The sequence below is a fragment of the Lingula anatina genome, chromosome 7 (genome assembly GCF_051362555.1).
Source record: "Lingula anatina isolate TDL-2025a chromosome 7, LinAna3.0, whole genome shotgun sequence".
Taxonomy (NCBI): Eukaryota; Metazoa; Brachiopoda; class Lingulata; order Lingulida; family Lingulidae; genus Lingula; species Lingula anatina.
Genome location: NC_141773.1, coordinates 13,853,541 through 13,879,258, shown reverse-complemented (window position 1 = coordinate 13,879,258; position 25,718 = coordinate 13,853,541). Strand labels below are relative to the sequence as shown.

The 25,718-nt window shown below is 36.9% G+C and overlaps 2 protein-coding genes across 8 annotated transcripts in view; one reads left to right on the top strand and one right to left on the bottom strand.

Moving 5' to 3' along the window:
- The window catches only part of LOC106151065 (dual oxidase), a 50,754-nt gene extending 50,555 nt beyond the window's left edge, over positions 1-199 (bottom strand). The window contains exon 1 of the mRNA XM_087018571.1: positions 17-199. The gene's annotated coding sequence lies outside the window, so the exon portion shown is untranslated. The remainder of the gene's footprint in view (positions 1-16) is intronic.
- Positions 1-25,279, top strand: part of LOC106157804 (dual oxidase maturation factor 1) — a 46,227-nt gene extending 20,948 nt beyond the window's left edge. For 4 of the 7 annotated variants that reach the window (XM_013533551.2, XM_013533552.2, XM_087018573.1 and 1 more), the window contains 9 exons: positions 4,262-4,313; positions 14,738-14,901; positions 15,219-15,276; positions 16,106-16,240; positions 16,682-16,747; positions 18,830-18,983; positions 21,120-21,331; positions 21,669-21,871; positions 22,103-25,279. In XM_013533551.2, coding sequence (XP_013389005.2) covers positions 14,740-14,901; positions 15,219-15,276; positions 16,106-16,240; positions 16,682-16,747; positions 18,830-18,983; positions 21,120-21,331; positions 21,669-21,871; positions 22,103-22,561 — 1,449 coding nt within the window. In that variant the 5' untranslated portion in view covers positions 4,262-4,313; positions 14,738-14,739 and the 3' untranslated portion in view covers positions 22,562-25,279. Of the gene's footprint in view, positions 1-3,830; positions 4,011-4,261; positions 4,314-9,928; positions 10,082-14,737; positions 14,902-15,218; positions 15,277-16,105; positions 16,241-16,681; positions 16,748-18,829; positions 18,984-21,119; positions 21,332-21,668; positions 21,872-22,102 lie in introns of those variants that run through there. The other 3 variants (XM_013533548.2, XM_013533547.2, XM_013533553.2) reach the window with 3 other exon arrangements.
- Positions 25,280-25,718: the final 439 nt, after the last annotated feature.

Below are 25,718 nucleotides of genomic sequence, written 5' to 3'. Positions count from 1 at the left end.
AAGCATAACGACATACCTGTCTCCTTTGAGTCTGCAGCAATAGGTCACACGAGCCCCTCACCTCGTCTGTATGTAGACGTATTTTCCGTCGAAATATACAGCCGTTGGGGTTGTTTCCCAGCAAGAGGACGCCCCCGACGTATCACATGACGTAAAATCTTGCCTCAGTAGGAGTGTCTTCGGTACTCTATTTGATATACGTAACTAACAGCCACGATGCACTAAAACGAGAAGATAGGATGCAACTATGTGGATATCATTTTTTTCTGAAATAATTGAAGGCACTCTCTTGCGCCTGTAGTGATACTCAGCCGGCTTTGTAAATATCAGTGTTGATATGAACCCCTCACAGATGGTAGCCCAAAAGCGTGCGCCAAACTGGGCCAAATCTTCCATATGAATAATAGTCCTATCTTGTGTATCTATTAACGACATTTCGCCTCGGGCGCTATAAGCCCTGTTAATTCATTCAAGAGGCCCAGGATACACACAGAAGTCGTAATATCACTGGTTTAATCTGTAATTTTTGAAGTTTATCGGTATTATTTGACAATATTTTAGCGACTCGACAGGTAAATTGTCTTCTGGCGTTTTTTTAAAGAGAGATTTATTAAACGCGACGCCAACTTATTTACTCATCAGGTAGAAGAATTTATGAATGAGAATACACTTAATATGGCTAACCACGATAATGATAAGGTCTCACCTGTCATTTAGCAGCGCGGTGGGATTGCGGTATTTGTAACGACACTTGTAACCAGTCACTTCACTGCTCATCATTAAATTTATTAAAGTAAAACAATACCAAATATCAGCTCGGCAATAAAACTTCACGCAATCTGTTCCATTTTGGTACAATAAACACCATCAAAATGAAATACAAGTTCATCATTTTTCATCATTTAAGTCTTGATTGAAGTGGGCAATTATTACCCTGGCGGTCACATCGCCAACGGTAACTCTCCAAGGACAGGTGCATGCCAGGTGACACACAGTCACATTCCGAACCACAGGGCATAGATAATAGATACAGCATGGCTTGTAAGATAAGGTGTGTGTGTGTGTGTGTGTGGGGGGGGGGGGGGGGGGGGGGGGGGGGGGAGGGTGCAAAGCTCTCCTTGCACACAGGTGGTATACAAAATGTCCAGTTTTCTGGTGGTCAGGAAGGAAATATCTGTCTTTGTATCACCATCTACATCTATTATTTTTCACGCGCGAAGAGGTGGAACAGGATTGGAGGGGAGGGGAGGGGGTACTTGCTGCCATCCTCTATCCAGCACAAAACCAAGAGCAAACAAGCAAAATTAATTCCTCCCTGTTTATTGAGATTCGATTCCTGGCCTACGCCTTGATGGCCGCAGTGAGGCGTTCTATCAAGAGGAGCCTCTCACCACCTTTGGACTTTGAAAAAGTTGATTATGAGGCGTGTCAGTGACAGAGTTGATATTATTTGTATTTGCAAGGGGCGGGGTGAGGGGGTCGCTAACCTGTCATATTTTTTATATACTGGAATACTGCAAAATCCCTTGATAAGACTGCAATCTTTTAATAAATTTTCCCTGCTATCGCCATTTCGTCAACATCTCACTTCAAATAAACAAACCATCTTGTGTATTTTCTTGAAGAACAGTATTCATCAAGGTATACAAAACAGTTTTCCACTTTTAAGTGAGCAAAATAGCTTGTTTACCTTGTTGAAAAAGTCATTAAATCGACAACTCATGTTGTAACCACCGCTTCCCAGATATTCTCCTTCTCGCGTCGTCTGGTAATGTAGTCATCTAAAAACACGCTCAATATTTGAACAACGATTAATCTTAAGAGTGCGTGCTATTACAGGGTCTGCGTTTACGTAAATCACTCAAATTAAAATTAATGAAAAAATTACTCAAGACAAGGTGTTCATAAACCACGATTACAAATCAGTGTGTTATTGTTGGCCCGCCCGGGAATAACTCTCATGACAAATGAATAAGCTACTCGATTTCAACATGTCAAATTCATATCTTTTAGGGACAAAACAAACATTATTTGAAGATTATCCAAAAGAAAATGATAAATAATCTTTTGAATAAACTATGAAGAACTGATCTTAGATACATGTATCTGGGTTCGTCTGCCTGTTATCACTGGCATTTTCATACAAGAAATAGGGAGATTACTCATATTTTTCACTTGCGTATGGGCGTATGCTTTCGAGCCTTAACGCCATACATGTAACAAGGGTTGACTCTGCAACATATGGTTAAAATGTGTTATAAGGAACTTGAGATGAGAGTCACTTGATGTATTAATTTCAACCCGTCAACGACGCTGAAGAACTTGAAGCATTGTCTTTACCCAATATATCCATTATATTGGTCACTTTTTTACGTTGTCAAATTTTCCTTCATTATACAAGCACTTACAAAGGCGTGTCAATGGCATTAATCATAGCACCGTAATTAAATTGCGAAAAATATTACTGATTTACGCAAACTGTCTCTCGTGCTTAGTTCCTCATAGAACCTTCGGGTATCATCAAATAAATATCCAGACAGGCTTAGAATTGTAGGAATTTGGGGTGGTTTTGACTCCTGTCTAAGGGCTATCTACTTAGCTGATCAGTTGGACAGTTTAAGCAACGTGTCCAAGTATTCTGAAACACTTAATCTCACGCGTTACTTACCTATGTACACACTTAACGTGATACCACCTTATTGGCGATAGAGACAGCGATATTTCCAACACCGTTTAATTAACTACCCCTTTCACGGCAGAATGCAGCGGTCAATTAAGTAATAGAGGGTCAATAATGTTGATACCGATAAATCTGTAAGATAAAGTGATTGCTGTAAGTAAATATCGTACTATTTATGACGTTATAATATACCAGAATTTGTACTTACGTGTACACCTCTCTGGGCTTATGAAAAGTTGCCACAGTGCAATAAATTTCTTTCACCGAAAGAACCGTCACTTGAGGCAATGTTATTATTTTCTATAATTATCTAAAGTCCGTTTAAGAGTATATTAAGTTAAGGAAATGGTGCATTCTTTTTTGTTATAAAATGTTTCCTTCTATGTGGAATGCTGAGATATGTATTATTAAGGTAAAATGATGTCACGTATTCTCAAGAATCTTTATAATTAAGTCACGCAAAATTGAAGTTAACTCTTGAGTGAATTCTATTTCACCTTGGCCAAAGTTCTTGCTAAATCAAAACGTGTAAAATGACATGATTTCATTTCTAAACAATAATTATGCAGAGGGAATCATCCCTCCCGGTAAATGATTCCATTAAAGACCGAACTTGTTTAATAACTAAAACTGCAGCCTAGAGTCTTTTATTTAATAGGATGCAATTTAAGGTCAAACCCTCATATTTTTACTGGTGTTATTGGCTTACAGCTATAATGTGTGTCTCTATCTGACAAAATGTTGACATCTGCCTGTAATTTTGTGAATTGTGTGTCAGTGAGAGAGAGAGAGAGAGAGAGAGAGAGATTTTAACAGATATGACAATCATGACAAAGACTAGGAATTTCGAATGTCTGGACATTTTGAACCGCAGAAAAAAGTGTCTAGGGACTATAAGAAAGTACAGCCAAACTATTACACATATTTTCATATCTTAGCAGTGAAGGCGGTGTTGAAGCAGGCTGCGTTCAAAATATTCACACACTCAGCATGTGACATCTTCGTGAACTGATTAATTGTAATAAACCGTCTGGGCAAAGGTATTGATTATCTACAACATGCAAAGTCACCGCGAGTTTTTTTATGACGTCACCTCCCATAACTCGTTCGTTTTTGCACGTACTCCCATACTATTTTAAGTAAAGACGTTTAGATGCCGTCAGTTTGGCATGATTGAGTACCCTGATATCATCGGCCATAAGGAGGCGGGGTTTGAAAATTGAGTAGATTTGAAATAAGACTGCTTTCAAGAAAAAAAGTTTTATTTAAAGAAGAAGTTATCCAGTAAGGCTTTCTTGTGAATTCTAGTCTCATTAAAAAGTCAACTGAGGTAAAGTGTTTGACATTTTTTTTAAAGAATTGGGATCATTTACAAGGCTTGCAATGTATATGAAGCTCTCACCGGTGTGCAAGAAATTCATATTTGGATTCAACGCAACCCCTTTTCCATGTGCATTCCTCTACCGGTAGCCGTCTTTTTCCCTCTTGAATTATTCTAGCCTCCGAGTAAAGGAGAGGGCGCGCCTACCAAAGATGCCAGCGATGTACGAATATTTAATATTCACAACTCTGCTTTTTCAGGTCACTTGAAGAGAAGAGAGAGGAGTGAACTTTTCACTGACCTGTGATACCGGTAAGTGAACAGTCCGTAACATGAATGTCTCACATACATGTAGATATATATATATATATAAAGTTTTCAGAAAATATCTGCTCATTTGAAGATAACCTGCCCATCGGTCTATTATAGCAAGATGGAAAAAAAAACTTAATAACTGACGGTGTCTAAATCAATTTGGATTCCTGCCCCAGGAACACATTTAATTCAATACAGTGGACATCTTATGTAAATACCTTTGATCTCATGTATTTTAACCTATTTGTATTTCAATTGGTTTTGTTATCTTGCGGCAGTGGTCGAACGCGACATTAAGTTATTCAAGTTGCGTTCTAACGTTTGATGTTCGTCCAGTTCATCTTTATGATAGCGACGACCCGTTCGGGTGCCCAGAATCCCGAAAAAGTCGTTGATGTTTCTTATAAATAACTGTCCTGTGATGTTACGGTAATTTATTACTTACTATCTAATACATAACCGATGTGAATATTCATGTTTGTTTGAAATGTAGTCTTGTCATAGATTTATCTCGCTTCTTATAAAGGCTCGCAGACCCGAGAGCTTTATTTGGCACAAAGAGTTGATCGTAGGAACGCGAGTCATTTTTATTGCCATAAAAGATACACTGCACGCAGGGCTGGCGCGATACCTCGTTGTAAGACATGGAGAAAGGGGTGTTTTTTATCGACGCTTGTGTTTTTTTTTTTAGTTTAAGGTCAGAAAAAACTTATCTATTTTGCTACGAACTGAAAGAAAAACTATCCTGCTAGAATCCAAGGTATTCGTATGATAGGGCCTTTTATGGTTTCATGATTTTTCTATTGCAACTTCTCACTATGCAATAAGCCGACAAGGTAGTTCGTAGTTATCAACAACGTGATTTCGTCTTCGTTAGATTTCGTATATAACCTAGAATTTCATATCTTCGTGTGACCCCTAATTCAGGAGACCTTGTTTAGATGTAACCTGTGGTACTTTCAAAATAGAATGTGAAGACGTCCTTTGGCACATATTTACAACTTCATACGTTGATTAAATTCAGTTTTAGGGAGAATTCTATTATCTATGGATTTTCTTTTGGCAAAAGTTAACAAAATCGTGTATTAACCTTGGCGTATAAATTATTGATTTAATGATTTCAATTTAGGGCGCATTCCGTTTACCATATGCCTACAAATTACTCTCAATGCCCCAGAGATGGGACCCCATTGCTTTGTGAATGACCCGCATTATCATAAAGTGACTCAAACCAGAGGATATGTACTACATAAGAAATATGTGCACTTTTCAATAGTTAATATTAAGGATGAGCTGCATATGCTTGTCTTAATCTAGATCGCTGATTTAGGTTTATTTCGAGTTTCAGCACACGTGCGCGTGGTCTGTTTATATCATCATTTGTTTGAATTCCACGAGGAGAGAGAAAGAGAAAGAGAAAGAGAGAGAGAGAGAGAGAAGTTAAACAGAATCTCTCAAAAATTAGTTTTTCCTTACTTTTGTTGTGTGACAGAGATCTCGCAAACAGAAAATATAGACTTATTTCTCAAATACTCGTAAACAACACAGTTTGACACTTATTGATGAAGTGCACGCCGAGTCCTTACAACACCCCGAAGAGGTTTTGGTGCATTATGCCAGACGGATTTGGATCTTATGTAAAACAATGTTACATTTGGCTGCCGGTACACAGATAGGACACTCTGTCCATACCAATAGTAGCGTATTGGCCCAGTGCTTTTTCGATGCAAGGAACCGATGTCTTCTGTATGCTAGGAATTTGCCCGGCATCTCATTCAGGCCAAGTTGCTATTAGACGGGAATGCATGTAATTTTTCATATTGGGACAGAGATTGACCATTCACATACATTGCTTATTTATATACAAGATCAACAACACTGATAAGTTCTCCGTCTACGACAACAGCCTAGGGACTACATGTAATGTCGCCATTAACGCCACAGTATATGAATGATAAAAATGCTCTTTGAGAGAGGAGGTTGATTTGACCCGCCCGCCACTCCCTGCGTCCCCTCCCTCCCTTTCTTTCGTTCTTGCTCTCTCTCTCTCTCTCTCTCTCTCGTTTTCTTTCTTTCTCTCTCTGTCTGTGTGTGTGTGTGTGCGCGCGCGTGTTCGTTTGTTTGTGTGTACATGCGCGTGTCCTCGACGTAAACCTTAAATTAATAGGTTTATGATGACCTTCATAATGTTAATTAATGTCATTTGAACCAACGTGACAACTCTGAAGCAGACGGAGACAAACTTTTGACATTGAAATTAAGATGATTCACACCTCAGATGTGGAGCCCCCACAGAATAAAGGCGTGCTTCCCTCGGGCTTCCTTGTATAACATTGCCTTGACCGCAGACGCCGACATAGTTGAAATTAATATGCACACGTAGCACGCTCATTTTGAGGCGGCATTCCCCTAAGAACGCCTTCTGATGTTTAAAAGTTGGGTTTAGATTGCGAAAGTAGCATTTTGCGGGAATTTTCATGATTTAGGTTGGATGTCCGTTAATGTTTTTCAAGTGCAGAAGAATTGAATGTCCACGCCCGGGTAGACTTTTGAAACATTTATAGTGCGGCTAAGAAGCTACTGTATCTTATCAAAATTCCTTTATTTGGATTTGGAGTTGGTTGCCTTCTTTAAGGGCAAAATTTTGCAAGTCGGATCGTCTCTGACCAAGACCAGGATTGGCGCAAGCAAGGACAATTAAGGACATCGCTTTATGATAGAACACTAGAATCATCAACTTTTTACTAATCAAAGTAGACTAATATCTCATAACATTATCGGAATACTCAAGCCCAGAAGAAGACGCCATGCATTTTAACCTAAGAAAGCACAGCGTGGAGAGCGTAGGTAATGAATAAAGTTTAACAAGCCGGGCAGGTCTGCGGTTAAGATTAGTACTTCAAAGAGTGCCAACTGCAGATCACTATTTGAATGTGATATCTTGAAGGCCTTTATCAAAAAGCAATTTAAGTTCATACAACACAGTGTACAAAATGTAATATCCTCAAATAGGGTGATTAAGAGGAGAGCATTATCATATAAATTAAGACAGCTGTGTTCAATATGATAAAAGTTATACGCTCCAATAAAAGTGCATTAAGACCATGTCCTCTAAAAATCCTATTTATCCTGGAGCGTGACTCGTAACGTAATGCGGGTTTATCATCAGGAGATTGTGAACTGACGTTTAAAAGCAAGTGCACTTAGCAGTTCGTTTAAGTGCTCTTAAATCGCCATTGTTGTACTTAATTCTTATAGCAATTAATCAACGTTCTGTTTCGCATCGCGCTTGTAAACAAGTGTATTTAAGGTGTGTTATTTATTTCACAGTCGTTAACTGAGTCGTACTACCAAAAGTAGAACTGAGTCCACTAAGCGTGATTAATGTCACATCATTTATTTATTCTTTCTAATTTTAATGCCACTTAATCAAAGCCACGCGAGGTGTCACACTAGTGTACGTATTTATAAGTTTGCGGTTTGGATATCAATTAGCAGTAATAGCGTGACATCCTGTGGTTTACCATGAATATGATACGTCCGGGTGTATATCTGTGTGTTGTCTTCATTTAGTTATTAATGCAACCAATTTTTAAAGATATTTGCTTATTTCGATGCGGTTAAGTTTTTATGAAATTCTTTGCGTTGTTCTTTACTGCCAAACCCACAGCCAGATAAAAGAAGGGAGTAAGAGAACTCGTGCGTGACTGAATTTCCTGTTTTCGTTCTTTCTTTTTTTCGGAGGGAGGGGGGGGGGGGGGGTTGTTGAAATACAACAACTTCTGAAGAAAATGTTTTCACCTAAAAATGGAGAATTCCTCAAAGGGAGGTAAAATCTTTTCATACAAGGTAGAATCTAGGCTAGGAGAAGTATATGTTTATCTGTTTGAGTAATTTTATTCCAAGTGTCAAATCCTTGTCAGTTTTAGTCATAGTACTAGGATATAATTCTATCAGTAATTTTCATATAGGTGATAAAGAAAGAAATTCTGTTCGTTTGCTTTGCGCTTATCTATCGTTTGTAAGAATTCAGGCAACAAGTAAAATAAAATTAAGTAACACGCCAATGGTCACTATTAAAGAGTGCCCGGACGTTAGAGAGACTAATCTTTGATAATAATAGTTTTCCAAACATTCATTTGTCATGGCCAAATAGGCGTTCCGCCATCTATTCCAAAATAGAAAAAGGTACAAGTAAAGGTGAAATGTTTGAAAAATTCCCTATATTTATGTACAAAAGTTTAATTTGCCATTGGAGATCTAATACAGTGCTATACGATCATGTAATGTAAGAAGCATATTCAACAAGTAGATACGTCGCCCTATCGTAAAAAAAGAGAAAAAACTGATCAAAATGTTATTGAGAGAGTGCATTTCTCGCCTCAATACATAAAGTCACGTTTTAGAACACATGGTTTAACAATACTACCATCGTTTCATCCACAACGCTCATCGTGGCCATCATTGTTTCTTTCTTGTAGGCAGACGGTTATCGGCAGACGGCATCTAACCTTTCTGCGTCACTTATCCGTCACCCAGCTTTATGTATTTTTTATTTATTAATTTTTTAAGGTTGACCACATGTAAGTTCACTGAACTCAAAGTGGTTTATCTGGAAGTCTCTCGCTTTAATTTTTTGAGGGTAACCAAAGGTTCATGGTGTTGAAAAATGCACTTACATTCAGAAACGATACACAAAGACGAAAATTAGTGGTTGATGCATATCGTTTTATCACAATGTGGTCCGTTTTCCTTTTGATTATTTGTTCATTAGTATTTCTTATGCTAGATGTCACTAGATTGGACCTTGTTAGAGTGTATTTTGTGGTTTGTAAGATAAGACAGAATACACTCACCACCTTGTTAAAAAACATGTAAACTGTAATCATAAATCATTATGATTCTGGTTGCGATAAGCGCTTATCCCTTTTTTATACAAGATTGAGCTTTTTGGAGTCGAAAGTTTTCTTGGCGTTTATGATTTAGCATAATTCCTTAACTTTTACTTTTTCATTTTTCTTGTAATCGGTCACAATATGTAGCTTCTTTTCAAGTAATAAGATGAAGATGGGTATCATTAATTGTTTTAACAAAAGATTTAACAAAATTGTCTGAAAAGAAATCTGCATTAGCTCAAATAATATGGTTGGCTCGTTTTTTATATGTATCTGCGGCGTGGCCAATCAGATCCATAAGTCTTAATCTTCTTCTTTCATCTTTATCTTACATGTCTTTTTCTTCTTCTTCTTCCCACGTTTACAAACGAGCAATTACCTCTGCACTTTGTATTGGGTATCAAACCAAGGCTTTTTTTTAACTTCTGTAAACCAACAGTAGGCACAACAGTGTCTTTTGAATATAAGAACGTTCACACATCTTGCCGTTAAGAAGATATGTCGTTTATCTTATTGGCATTATTTTGTTAAGTTGTGGCTAAAACGCCCAAAGGATCTTAACAAGGCATCTTCATTTGTAAAGATAAGGAACAGAGAAGTCCGTGCCAAATTGATCGTCTGCACGAAATGCGGTTTTACATAATAACACCGTCTTACACTTGTGTAATTTATCCTGCGCGTGCGCAAAAAAGCGCAGCTTGCCTGCCGGGATCGTCTGCCTGCTGAATTCAAGTATGTAGACGATAGCAAATTGTGTACTGGGGAATCAAGTCTGTGAGAAAGATAAAGGGACAGTTGTATCTATAGGAATGATGGACTAATCTGGAATTTTGTCGGCTGTCATCTGCTAGTTGTTGCCGGATGTGTGAGGTAAGGACTTCAGTAATGTCATTGGGGTGTTAAAAAGATCCCGAACTATTTATCATTCATCGGATGTGTTCAACGCAGGTTGCAAACTCGTTTCCGTGAATCATCAGTTTGACGGGTCAATTAGTGAATAATGTCACAGAAGATCTCCGGCAAATATACAGGCTAAATTGAAAACCCGCTTCACCGTCATGTCTGGAACTTGAACGTTTTTGGAATCGTGTACAGGTATCCTTCATCGGGCCTAGTGACACATAGTAAAAGGTTTGAAGGTACGGACGTGCAAACTGACGATGACATTGCGCCCGGCTACGTGGGCAGAGTACGTACCTGTAAGACGTGACAGAATATGTGTACTCTCTCGTTATACAAGAAGGTATTCATTCAAATGTATTTAGGCCTATATCATCAATTAGTCAGGTCTTTCGGCGAATGGGTCTAACCAAAAGTTTATAAGCAAATATGTCACGTATTAATATAGGCTTATAATTGCATACATCCTTTCATGTCCTGTACATATCTTTCAGCAGGCAATAGGTTGAACGTATTTCTCAATACTGGAACCTATACATGGCTTTCTATACAATTTAGACATTTTTAATAAGATATTGTCAAGTTTAACATGAAGCTAACAGCAAAGAGGACCGTTGAATTCATTCAGTGACTGTAGAAGTTAATACTAAAGCATTGCTGTCGCGAAAAGATATTTCACTGTTTCCGTCTCCGTGCATCTTGTGTCTGGTACAATTTCTATTAAAACGTTTAAAAATGAATATTTATCATATAAAAGCCATGATGATAACAGTAAGGTCCAGGGTCGGATTTTCCAACTGCAGAATCAATGCCAAAGTGAAATTTTCGTTGTTAAATGCTTTCCCTTTTACGTGCAAGTATACATGTAGGGTCTGCGACAATTTCCTTAATAAATTTAAAAAAATATTTTTGGTAACAAAATTATTGTCAGCAGAAGAGCATCTGTCTCCATAATTTTATTCCTAAGTGATGTTATCACAACAAATTCCACCCTTTTCTGTTACGCGCATTTCAGTTTGGTTACAATTTCCTTGATAATTTTGAAAGATAATTACTGTAATGAATGACCAATTTAGCAAGAAAACAAGAACTTGAATTGGTAACATTCAGTATCCGTCAAAGATATACGGAAATATATATGTGGTCTTGCTGAGTGGTAAATATTACATTGTAACATGAATTATTTGACTTTAGTGACTGTCATTGTTACCTTTGAACTTAACTAAGGACGTGCGACACATCATGATATTCAGAATGATTTAAAAATAAAAATCACGTTTTCTATAATCTGAACGAAGCAACAAAGCACATAATTGTGCATGTTATTGTAAAAGATCAGAAGATTGACTCCAAAATATTAAACTTTGAAAATTAGATGTTACGGAAGGCAGATTTTTTGACATATTCAGCCAGTTCGAATAAGAGCAGGTGGTCCTTATTAATCGCGTCCCATTGTTTTGTTTCTCTTTTTTTGGAAGTCGTCTGCTTCGATATAACCCGAAGATGGACATTTAGGCTACTATTCCGTACCTCCAAGACCTCTTTCTATCTTGAAGTGCCTTGGACAAAATGCCGTGAAGATGTTTGATTGATTGTTTGATATTGACTTAGTCATTTAGATGAAAACTCAGATGTCTTTTTGGACTGTAGATAAAATACCTGTTTGATACCAAAATGAATGAAGCGATATCATGTCGCTGTCGCTTTGTCTGTCCGAGGTGCTTTCTGCCCGATTCTATCGCGCCTTCTGGCCTCCTATTGTCACCATAGGCTGCGGTTACGTACACATGGAAATACGGATCGAGTTCGATCTTAGAACGCTGTTCCCAAAGACTAGGCTTAAGCCCCGTCTTTGTTTTAACCAAGGAAGCACATGTTATCGTCCTTGCTTTAAACCAATACAAAATGATGGTTTTCGAGACTCTTGCTAGAGTAATGCATTTGTGTGTGTGTGTGTGTGTGTGTGTGTGTGTGTGTGTGTTAGACAATGCCGCATCCAATTACTACCCTCCGTGTATTTTAGAATAAGGTCTGTAAACAGCCCGGGAAAATGAAGGGAATGTGCAAACGCTTGCAGCGCCGTGTAATTTGCGGCTATGGTAGCATGGCCTCGCTAATTATATAGTTTGTTTTATGAAAGCAATTACTTGATCCGACATATGCAGAATTTAACGATAACTATACTTGATTTATTCTTCATGCACGATTTTTAAAGTTTTTGTTTCTAAATACTCTTGAAGGATATATGGGCTTACCCCCCACCCCCCCACCCCCCACCCCCACCCACACCAGCCTTTTTGTTTGCCTGTCTGATTAATGCCGAGCATTTACATGTATATATGCGCGTGCATGTGGAAATTCAAATGTCTTTAGGATATATGCAATAAAATTTCAACTTTTGAGGAGTAGTTCAAAGACCCGCAGAGTAGACACATGCAGCGAAACGCTCAAGATGGTATTACGTAGGAGAAAAGGCTAATCATATAATGCTAATCACCATTCCCTTTTATTTTCATATGTTTAGAATGCGTGACAATCAGTCCTACAGGAATGATAGTCGACGACACGCTTTTCATTAATTATATATCTTGGTTAGGGTTTTACGCAAGGTTTCTAACCTACAGTGTATTGGCCTCCATCATCTGCTGTAATAATATTATATGTTAAACTACTAATACAACAAAATAATATGATGATATAAAATACATATCTTTTATAAACTAGCATATATGAGTTATATTCCTTTTCTTCAGTATGGTGGGCGCCTTATTGCCGAGTATTACGCTTAATGCTGTTTATACGCATAGGGCATCCACGCGTTTTTTAATATAACGCGCAGAGCGATCATTACTTTTTCGCCTAGTACGGGGAGAACCAACTGATTAAATTGACTTAACGTCTACAATACTCCTTTTATTAACATCTCATGCTGACTGTATATAGCTGTTCCGAAGCCATTTGTTTTGACGTCACGCTCGGGAGGTTCTAGGTGCCCACAATGTACTGTTGTTTTGCGTTTATACTAATGCTGAGGAGATGCTGAGGAACATCATTCAATATCAATCTCTTCTCGCTTAATGAGTGAATTGCAATATATTTATCTCTGTTTTGTTAAGAACCGTATTGATGATTTGTCCCATGTCGTTTTCTAACAATGTAAATATATATGTGTCTGTTGTTGGAAGCTTATTTGTGATCTATTTTCCTTTATATTTCTGTTAATTTTGTTCGTTTTAATTTTTTTTTTTACAATATTATAATAACTAAATATACAAAAAATGCTCATTACGGGATATTAGGGAGAGAAAGAGAGAGAGAGAGATGGGGGGGGTAGTGTAATGGAGGGAAAGAGATAGACCTATTTGCAGTGGGGAAGGTGGGGACCGGAGGGGGTGAAGTTGAGAAAAATCCCCCACCCCCTCTTTAGACCTCGCCTTCACCAATGATCCAAGACCATCACTGCTCGCCACGGTAAAACCCGCTTTACTTAAAGCTCATTTGTGAGGGCAACGGAATATTAATATGGTCTGGTCACGATGAAAATGACTTTGTCGGGGCATGTTTCATGATATTTAACAGTTAAGTGTACTGCACCCGACCAATACGGTAAAAGAGAGGTAGGATCAGTTTCTGTAGTCTCCAGTAGATGTGTGGCGTTTCCATTACCTAATACATATTATGATTATTACATAAACTTGAATGCGTTCGGTAGAGACAGGGAGAGACGGGCATTCTTTTGACAGTGCGTACTCACGGGGATTTCTTCCGTTTTCTGTTGGCTTTGGATTCCGTATTGTCTATGGACTCATCGCCTATACATTCTTTACAAATGCCTGTTTCACAAAACGAATATCAAGAGGGCATCTATTTCTAGCCAACAACCAAGTATTGTCAGTATTGTGAATACCATGTTGTGGATACATGTATGAAAGGCCGCAGTCAAAGACAGCGCTTTTGATTTATCTGTTGACAACCAATCAAATGACAAGACAAAACCACTCCACGGACGCTCTGCTGAGTTCGTTGACCGTTCATTTGCAACGAATAAATTTTTGAGCAAGTGCCTACTGCTTCCTTAAGACTGAAATGATGTCTCCATTTATATCGTGTTTGTGGTTTTATTACACAACGACATAGGGGCAGACAAGAAGACTTGTTGACGTCACGGCTCGGGGTTGCATTGGCTATCAGTATTTACTGTTTATACTGCAATACTACCTGGTAGAAACTCACGAAATCATTTTTTTGTTTCGGCTTTAAACTATAAATCGATTATACTGATTAATTTAGGGTCTAAGTGCTCAGTGTTGTGATTGCTTTATTTGCACATTCTCATTTCAGTTTGATTACCCAATTAAGGGGACATTATTTATATACTGGATTTGACGTTACTGTTATGCAATTTATCTGGTTGTGGTCTTCTGCTAAGTAAGGGTATATTTTCTGGTTATCTTGGTATCTCTTAGGAGTTTTTTTTTTTCAGATTATCTTATTCAAATAAGAGTAATCTGAGAGAGACAACAAGGCGGGTAAAAAACCACAGACACTAATACACGAGCACATTCATACTGGTTTTTCCTTTTGTAAAAAAAAAATCGTTTAATATTTTATTTGGTATTGTTTCAGAGATGAGTTGGTTCAAGGCGTTTCGTATGCCGAGTGGCGAGACTTGGTATGATGAACAACACGTCTCCGTGTCTGTGGACGTGCGGCAAGTGGCCGTCATCTTCGCCTCAGCTGTCATCTCTGCCGCCATGTTGGTTTCTGTGATCGGTATAAGAGGGCGAGAGGTAAGTGCTTGATTCACTTTTACTCGGTGGCAACTAATGGTTTTGACTGTAAAATGTGTTTTCCCTCCTGCGTACTGAGTTGCGACAGACACGTCAACGTCCCTTGATAGGTTTTTGATTGAGGTCTTATAAACACGGAAAGCTTTTTTGGTTGAAAGACGCCAGATCCCTCAAAGACCTAATTTGATATTTAATAATTTAAAATACTGTTATTCAATGTCATAAATAACGTTTACGAGAGTGAGATATAATTTTTTTGCTCCATATAATTTTTAAGTCGTTCAATGTCAATTAAAGATATTTCTTTCTCGTTGCAGAAGTGGAGTACATTTCTAAGAGTTTTATACAGTTTATTCATTTTTATCACAATATTAGGTAGGTACAATTGTTTTGGCAACAGAATTGACATTCAATACATACATGCATACACATACATATACAGTAAATAGAAGTCAAAATTAAAGTGTTTGTGTCACTATGTGTGTGTGTTTCACTGTGTGGGTGTGTCTGTGCGTGCGCGCGCGTGTGCGCGCATGTTTGTGTTTGGGGTAACCATACAGAAAAAATAGAAAAGGATGGTATAATTCCATGTACCCTCCTGTGCTTATGACTGACCTGGTTGAAAAAATGTGGGGAGGGGGTTTATGCCTCCGTGACCCTTCCTCCGCTCCTAGGCCTAAAATGCATGTACCGGTACATACATACATATATACGTACATATTCATACGCACTAATGTATGCATATACTCTCGGTGGCTTCTGTCAAGACCTGAATACGAATATACCGGTACTCTTTTTCTGTATTATATGTCACATGCGACGAAAAGGATATTACGTCTGGTTCAAATACCTTTCAAAGAGCCCATTATATCTCGTCAGCGTTCGGTGACACGCAGACCCATCACTCGAACCAGTAAAATCAGTTAAAAAGCAATAATGTGTCGTAACACGAGAAATCTAATGGAAGAGAGGGAAGACAGGGTCATTATGATGAACATCACCCCTGTACATGTATTCTCTTGTATATCATTTGTCATATCTTATGTAGAACATTCAACGCAATAAATAAATAAATAGATAAATAAATATAAAAAACAAAAAACAAAAAAAAAAAAAAAACAAAAAAAAAAAACACAAATAAATAAATAAGTAAATAAACAGCCTTCACAGTACCGATTTCAATGAGATCTTTTGTCATTTTCAGTGACCGTTTTCGGCCAGGACTGGCAGTTCTCTAGCTTACGAAGCAAGTGTCCGTATAAAATCATGTCCACGGAAGATATACACGCCGACATCAATGTGAATATTGGGCTGAACAGTGTAAATGTTAGTCTTGCAGGTAAATAAATAACATACAGTTTAAGTTGAACAGTGTGAGTGAATGCTACACATAGTAGTTGGCGTAGTCATGATTTGACGTTGTCACTAGTACTGTTGGTAGTGTGAATATGTGATAGTATAGAAAGTTAGTATAAGTAAAGATAGCATACGTTAATGTACGTAGTATTATGTTCTAATACCATAAATGATTCAGTGGCAATGTGTGGCATTAACAGATTATTAATAAATCACTGAGTGACCAAAAATGTTTGTAATAGAAAAAGCAAAGCAGCTTATTGAGTATAACAGAAATCATGCATTACACAAAGATCAACGATTAGTACCAATACTGTTATTATTCGAGTGTTTTTGTTTATTTATTTATTTATTTTTTTTTTTTGTTATTTAGGTTATTGGGCATAATATAACCATATCTAATCTATTTCTTAATAATTTTCAGCTACTTTGAACTTAAACTCCAGTACACGGCACATATATTACAATGAGCGTTTTTCCTGGATAGGTGGTAAGTACAGTTAATTGTCCAAAATTTCCATCCATCAGTGTTTTTCCACATTGTTATAATTGTCTTCTGAATGATTGCAGCAGAATCCCCAAAGTCAGAGGACGAAAGGATTAGAATGTAAGATAAGCACTATATATAGCTCTCTATGGATAGTTCTTGGCTTTTATTTATGCACATATATTGAAACAAAACTTGTTCAACTTGTATTATACAATATCAAACATCTTGAAAACGGCTAATATCGTGCATACCAAAATACCCCAAAAATAGGATTCTCTCCTCCCCTTCTTAGATATTAAGGCGGTTTGCAGGTACAGGTGGATTTGGCGGTCAATAATGCACTCACTTGAAAGAGCACAACTATAATAGGTTTTTAGGAACCCAATTAGTTCTAGTTGTTCCATTTGCATACTTAGGAACTAAATGAATGAATGAATGAAATGATAAAACCTGGTGGTTTGGCCTTCTTCTACATTGCTCATACGTTAGAAGCATCAAATTTTATTATCTTTAGTATTAAGTCATATTTTTCTCAAAATTTCAGAATACATAAACGGCCAAACGATTTTACTGGCTTGGAAAGCTAAATACCGTAATTCGTTGGCTTTCTCATAATTTTTAATTTCCCTGCTGAAATAGAACGCTGTTTTTTACCGGAAGTATACCTTATTGTGATTAAAGCTCATTGTGAAAAACCTTATGAGACGGAAATCTGAAACTTAGTCTGTAAGTCTATTTGACCCTAGTCCCAATGTTTAAAACAACGATTACATGGTATTTTGGGTTATTAGCCAGACGATGGCCCACGTCATGGGAAGGTTGAATTACAGAGGGCTTCAAATGATTGCATCTGTGAATTCCGTACGTGTTTGGAGCCTATAAACGTAACCTAATTGAAACGGCGTAAATGTTTACCTTTCGTAATTACTCTGAGAAATTATAGGCTCATTGTGCAAATTGACAGAGTCTATATGGGCAAAATAACTACAAATGTGAAAGTTATTTTATCATTCTGTGTAACCTGCGCTTCGTAATCTGAAGCTGTTAGCTTTAGGGATATATGTATATATACATGGTATACCTGTATAAACAACCCTGCAATTACCAGTTTTTAATTTTCACACTTAAAAGCACATCTTTCTGATATTATCACAGGCCAGCTGAAGCAGAATGAAAAATGAAAATAATACAATACGCATAACTTGTCCCCTCTTAATAAGCTAATGACACGCGAACCAAAATATCCGCGTTGAACTCTGCCCTTTCGTTATTTATATGAATTATTTTTTCTGTTTCATGAATGTATCTGGACACACTTTATGAAGATGTTTTAGGACCTCGATCTCATATATCTATATTACTGTGCGTCTATGTCAAGTGTGAAAGAAACACAGACAGTTGAATTATGCCTCGCAAAGAGAACAGATTTATAATCTTGATGACACATGCCACAGCCGGTTACAGAAACTGGCTATATGTGTTTAAGCGTCACCTCGAGGCCTATTAGCTGCTCTCAGGGCGCTGAACCTAGACAGATACTGGGGCTGGCTTCACAAAAGCACTGAAACAGAAAGTTCCTCTAAAATTCATGAACATTTTAGTGCAGTTTCTTCCAGTACAAAATCAGTCGCTGAGGCAGGTTTCACAAAATGAGCTACCGTCCGAAAATGGGACTAAACAAATCGGCAAAAAATTTGGTCTACCTCAGTTCAAAATAGGGCCTATATTCTTACTTCATTTTTTATAATTAAGTGTATATGTTTGAAACAGCAGCCTAGTATTTTCTGGTGTAAAAAGAGCAATGTTGATCATTTAATGTGTTAACTACTTATTTGACATCGGTCAATTAAAGTAGACTGAAAATCTGTTCTAAAATTTAGACCGCTTGTCAGGCTTAATCTCTAGTGTGTGTTAAGTTTGAGTTTTGGCCTGTTGTCCAAAATGTAAAGAATCCCATATGCTTTTGACTGATAATGACCTAATCTTTTAAATTCATGTGGATCTGCACTACATAGAAATTAATCCACGATTTTGATCTTTGCGTTACATATGTACACAGATCGTTGATTTTCCATATTTCAGTGAACCAAGCTGAAAAAGAATACGAAGATGCTCTGACCCTGGGGGCGCCCTCACCAATCTTATTGGTAGCCGAATATATCAGTGTTGATAAAGGAGGTCTGCGGTGGCACCGTGCTTACAGGCAGTCAGGATACTTTACTTACATAATGTTATGGTAAGTTTGTCGGCATCACGTTGGTTTAAAACCGCACCAGTTGTTTCTTTTAATAAAATTTAAAACGACGCTGTATTTACGTCAACCACAATATGGTGTTGGGATACATCGTTTATTTTACAGACAGTCTTGGTTTCACTAACATTGTGTTGTTGATTGTTGCACAGAAATTGCTCAAGTTTATTTTGACTGTTATTGAGATACATATCAAGCTACTAACATTTGAAATATTTGTCATTAGTTGACAGACGTGAAGTCTTTCAGGTTCCATTAGGCTAGACATTTGGCAAGGCACGAGAAAACGTCATTGCTTGGTTCTATCTGCCTCACTTGACGTTTGTTTCACTTGACGTTTTGTTTCAAATAATGCATATAGCATCCGATAATTACGTAATAAATATCAAATTGGGGCAAGGTTAAAAAGGTACATTCATTGTACTACGGTGTCACGCTCTTCTGATATCTCCACTGTAAATTTCTCTCTTTATCTCTCTCTATGGTGCCATGGTCGATACGACCTTCGACAACTTATGATGCCATTTTCAGCGTCGGATTCCATGCTGCGTACCTTTTTTTCTTTGTGTGTTGCTTCTCGTCGCGTTTATCTTTAGTTGGTTTAGAAACAGGAGCCTGTCTGCCTCTAGCTTTCTTTTTGAAGACATAGCCGGTGAATTCTATCTCGGTTTCCCTTAAGATTTCTAAAGATTTCTAATTCATTGTAAATAAGTTAAAATATTATTGACGTTGAACTGATACTGGAGTGACATGTCCCAAGACTGAATTATGTACATAATGATGTTGCGTTGTTACAATGCAGTAACTGTTTTATCACTTCAGTTATTACATCGGCTGAAGTATAGGATGCTTTGATGTTCTGAAAATGACATTATAATATTTTAATTACTCGGTTGCTACATGTATAAATTAAACCATGTGACACCAATTAATATCCATAATTATAGTTTGATGTGTCTGTTAAGTGTCATTTTCATAAGGCACATTATAGTCTTCTTTGGGTTCTGGCATGAACCATGCCAGTAATACTGCTAGTCCTATAAACTTTGTTTTTCCTCCCTTGAAGTTTTGTGATTTACTATTTATATATGGCATTAGCTATAACACATTCATTTACAAAAAGAATTAAATCTAGCAATATCTAAAGGACAGATCATTTTAAGACACTTTTTTTAAAAGATGTGTTCAGATCCAATAACGTACCAGAAGAAAAAGTCAAAAGCTGCATTTTAATTCACAAAGATGTCATACATAAAGCTAAGGCGTCCTTGCCCCTCAGTAAAATATTAAGTTGACATTTTTCATGATAATTATCCATTGGCACTGTGTCGCCGGATACATGACTGAAAAAGGATATATTTTCTTCCATTTGAATTCGAATTCAAAACATCATTACAAGTTTTAGTAATTTTTTTGTATTGGTGGATTACAATTTTACATTTAATATTTTATGAACACAGGTACATTCTCACAAGTGAAAATATGCATACACATATATTGGGTGCATTACGCTATCCTGAACCGAGCAACGGTTATACGGAGTGTCTCTTGTACTGTCGTCTTTTGCGTGATGATGATTATTTGCGGAAATCCATTACTACATTTAGCAGATCATATCATCACCTGTGTACAAATAATCACACTTGGTGCTTGTAAATCTCAGCGTGTGTATTTTTCCAAGTCAAGAGGTCGCTTAAATTGTCTTTGTCAATTCATATACGTTATTATCTACATCTTGAATTTTGCACTTGTGTGCCTGTATCTATAGTAGGCCTACATAGAAAGATATTTAACAATGGCAACCAGTCGACCCCTCCCCCCCCCCCAAAAAAAATAAATAAATAAATAAATAAAAATAAATAAATAAATAAATAAATAGATAAAATGATTAAAAAAACAAACATACAGGCAAAATTTTTAATAACCTTATTTTTTTCTGTGTATTAGGATGCTGGACATTTTGACTGAATGCATATGCCAAAATCGCTCCTTTCTACTGTCTCTAATGTAAATGGGGATACGCTTGGCTCTTAAGTAAACGATGTAGAGAATGCTTTAATAAAATCGTACAAAAATGAAAAATGTTGGATACCATTTTTAATTCAAAATGTATCTTTTCAGGGCGGCATTTGCGTTTTGGGCCTTAGCTAACTGCCTTCTCTGCATGGTAGTCTTCTACGGCGCTTGCCTCGTTGTGATCACCGGGATGACCTTGACCTCAGCCTCGTTTCTGTATCATATGTTGCAGCCTGGTCACCGACTTACAATTCCCATGGAAGATGGATTTATTGTGTTATCATACGGCTGGTGCTTTTGGCTCACGATGGCTGCAGGTGCGAATGTCTATACCTGGATTTTGAAAATCACCTTCCAATTTGGAAAAAGATTCTTCTTTTGCCGCTTTATATTTCATTCTTGCAATAATTTCATTCTAGAAAACAATTAATTGTAAAAGGGAACTTGCGGATTATATTTTGTCGTAAAAATATTTGAATATTTACCATGAAAACAAGTTTGTTATATTGACTTTTTTTTTTTTTTTTGCTTTTGACTTTATTCTGATTATGATAATATTGTTATTATGATTGTTAAGATTTTATTTATCCATTACTTCGTCTTTTTTCATTTTCCAACTGCATCTCTCTATTCTCTGTTCTGGTTTCTTTGCAGGTGTCCTTACAATCTTCGTAGGCATCTGTATACTGGTGATGGAGGAGTGCGTTCCAGATGCCACTGCAACCTTCTTTCTTCTGGATTCCTCCACACTGGACACGGACGATAAGTACCTTGCGGCGCGAGCCCAGACCGACGTGGACACTGACCTCCGGGTCCGGGAGGCCATCAAAGACACGGTGACACATGCTAAACCCAAGGTGAGTGAGTCTCTGCTTGCGTTTCCTCTCCATTTCCTTGTACTGCAAAAGAGGGAATGTTGCGTAAAATTAAAACAATTTTTGTGGTTACATGGTATGGTTCAGATATTTCAAATCTTTGAAACTTAAAGTAAATTTAATTAATAAATTAATTAATTAATTAATTAATTAATTAATTAATTAATCAATCAATTAATTAATTTATATTTATTTATTTATTTTTCATTTCAGTTTTCGTACGTTGACATGTCGAAGGTAGGAGATGGCGTTGACAGCTCAACCTCAACAGAAGTCGACCTGCCGAGGTATTACACGAATATGGGTTACGTGCCATCGGAAACAAATTTAACAAACATCACAGAGGAAGCTCCGGTTTCCAGAAGGTTCACTGACAGTGACCACAGCAAAAATCCTGCCGCAAGAAACTTTGCAAAAACGCTATCACCACTACATGATGGTGGCATATACTTTTTGTCCGGCCGAGAGGATTATTTAAGTCCACGTGGAAGCGGGACTAGTAATCCTAAAAAAGACAGAAGAGAGCAAAATAAAAGTAAACGTTTGGGTCCTGAAAAGAGAAGTAACAGCTTCAGTGCTGACCGAACTGAGATGAGGACGTACAGTCCAGATGCCTCGCATTATGAAACTATTCCTAAACTATTCAGAGGCCAAGAGAGTTTTCTATACTGAAGTGACAACACAAAATCCTTTAGTCAAGTAAATCAATGTCATTTTAATGCAGACTTCAAGAAACACAAGACTACGTGTTGTGATAATCAAAAGCAAGAAAAAAAGTGACACCATTGACGTCACGGCAATATGGCCGTTGTCATGACGTAGACATGTTGAAGTGACGTCATGGACACTACACATAGACCATCTACGTTTTAAAAATCAACGGTTGACTGAGAGCCGGTCTCTAGAGGAGATAGCCGTGAACGAAAAACGATTAAGTCTCATATTAAGACGGAAATCATACAGTGGCAAATCGCATGTCTTCAGTGTTACTTACAATGTGCCATATAAGTAAAACGTAAGAGCATTTTCATTAGTAGACCTCTGATGAGACGGTTCTTTTAGATGTTATATTTTTTTCTTTCTTTCTTTCTTTTCTTTTTTATGCAACTTTGACTTGTTGAGTATTTGAGGTGAATAGCGTTTCAGGTGTATTTCAAACGAAATCTACATGATTTCATACTTAAGCATTGTTACTGGACGCTTTTTAAGTCGTCATTTTTAAGTCACAAGTTTCCTTTTAGGTATATATATATATATATATATATATATATATATATATATATATATATATATATATATATATGTAAGCATTTGAATGACGTTTTGCTTCAGAGAGCAGCATATGCAGTGAAAATAGTTAATTTTATGTAAAACTATTTCAATTTTGATGTAAACGAAAGGCAATCATTTGTTTCTGTGACGTCCAAAGAATGCCTTGGTTAAGGTCAACCTCGTTGGCTGTCAGAATTAGAAAAGACGATAATTCTGCAGGTTTGCTGATCCTGTGATATTTCTTTAAAGTAAAAAAATGGATATTTGTGGAGAAGATTAAGTATCGCCACTTTCTCCTCCTCTTTCTCTGACATATCCATATCAATATTTCTACGACAGGTAGATTTAGGGAATTATAAGTATTATCATGACGTCACATCTCAGGATAATTCAACGAGGCAGAATTGGTGGAGCGTTGGAAGTGAAGTGACGTCACAACTATAGGCGGCAGTTCTATGAATTACACTTCGAGGTCACATGAGTATTTCCCAGAAAACGTGACTGCCTTAGATGACAGCAAAAAATCTTTTGATCCTAACATGTAAAATGTATTTATATTTCTTATCGCAGTAATACAGAAATATATGCGTGCATTATGGTTTCATTAACAAAATAACGCTCGGCGGAAAAGTGAACTGAACACGGATTTTTCATTTAAACAGGCCAACACACATAATAGTCAGGCAAAATTATTAATATTTGATTTCAGCACATTTGTTGTGATAAAAATCGAGTCCCATCTCTTTACCGCTTATACGGTCTTAATTTTGTGAGATATTTTGATAGTCGTTGAAGGCGTTTGAAACAAATTGTGCAGTGGAAAAATATCAGCTCTTTACAGTTCCAAAAATACTTGTATAAAAAGTGTCTTTCACAAGTCCCTGCCAAACAGCGTAGATTAGAGATAACGGTATAGATGGAATATCATCAATGCGTCAAATGAATCATTGTACTACAATAAAATGCACCTAATCAAGGATTTCTAATTTCTCAGGAATGATTATTTATTTTTAAATGCGCTTGATGGACTAACAATGCCACTATTTGCTGTGTATATACGCCATTACCATCATTGTTATTCGTTTTTATCATGAGAACAGCTTTGGGGATGACGTCGGTGACGAAATATAGGCGCATTTCAGCATTTCTAGACTAAGGGACTGTTCAGAACCGATTGATCCGCGGAATACCTAGTTTAAAATATGGCTCGCACTTGACAAGTTAGTCCGCGGATCAACTGATTCCAAACAGGCCTTTATAAACAGAACAGAAAGCTATCTGTGTATGTTGTTATTAAATTGGCAGAGCTTCCTTGTGTGAAGCTAAGCGTTAAGGGTTTGTTATTTTCGCTTAAATCGCAAGGCTATCTTTTAGCCCTGTCACCGTTACCATTGTACGCTCCCCAGGTTTATATATCATGTTTTCAACAATGCCATGCTTGGATTTTTGGCATAATTAAAAATATTTCACAAGTTTCAATTTGACTGAGTAGAAAGTAAATTTCTCATTGAGTTTTTACAAATATACAGCGTGCCATTAGGACGACTATCAGATGACTGCTTCATATTACTGCTAGTAACGTGAATATAGTTTATACATCAATTTATTATGTTATGTGTATCCTTTATTGTCATAAACAAAGTTATGCGTAAATGCTTTGATACATTAGCAAACTATTTTAATTTGCATATAAGAGAGAGAGAAAGAAAGACATACATTGACTGCATATCTTGCTGCGCAAGGTTACGTCGTTTAGGGCTTAAATACTTCGCCATATGCATTACTTTTATATTTATTATATTTCTGAAGATGTAAAACATGTACGGATACAAACGTGTGGTTCTGGGGACAAAATTGATTTATCCGATCATACCATGGTCAACAGTGGCAACCCCCTAAGAAAAATGTCAGCATTACAACTGCGTGGTTGTAAACTGTTTCCCACATTCATATGCTTTTGTTTTGCTTGGTGCTACATTTCAAATATAGTTCAGCTATCGGTCACGTTATTTGTGATTACTTAATCTAAGAAAAAGAGTGACAACACTAGAATTTATGTAACATTTTATGGTTGTGATATATTTATAATATTAGGTGAAAATAAATGATTGTTACCAATATTTAGTTTTTTCTTTTGATATTTACCTCTCCCAAAACCTACAGTTCGTAAATTGCGTGGGGTGAACGTCTATAAAACTAACTTCCCGAAATAGTCTTACCGTAACATACATATAGTTGACATTCCCATTCGTGTTATACTTAAAATATGTTCATGCTAAGATAGGCCTCTTTATTTTTATGTAATATATTTTGTCTATTTATTTACTGTAGTAATTAATGTTGCACTGAGCTCGCTTATGTCAAAATATCTAGACGAGATTTTCATTTTAGGTATACAATATAAACCTGCAGCCTGCTTATACTTTTATCCTCCTTTTCATCTCAAGAAAGCACACATTGACAATGGAAGAATTAAATAACTCTATAATTAATAAATAAGAAAGATTCAGAAGTAAGTTAGGGGTCAGTTTAGAGTGTACACACGCGGCTTTCAAAC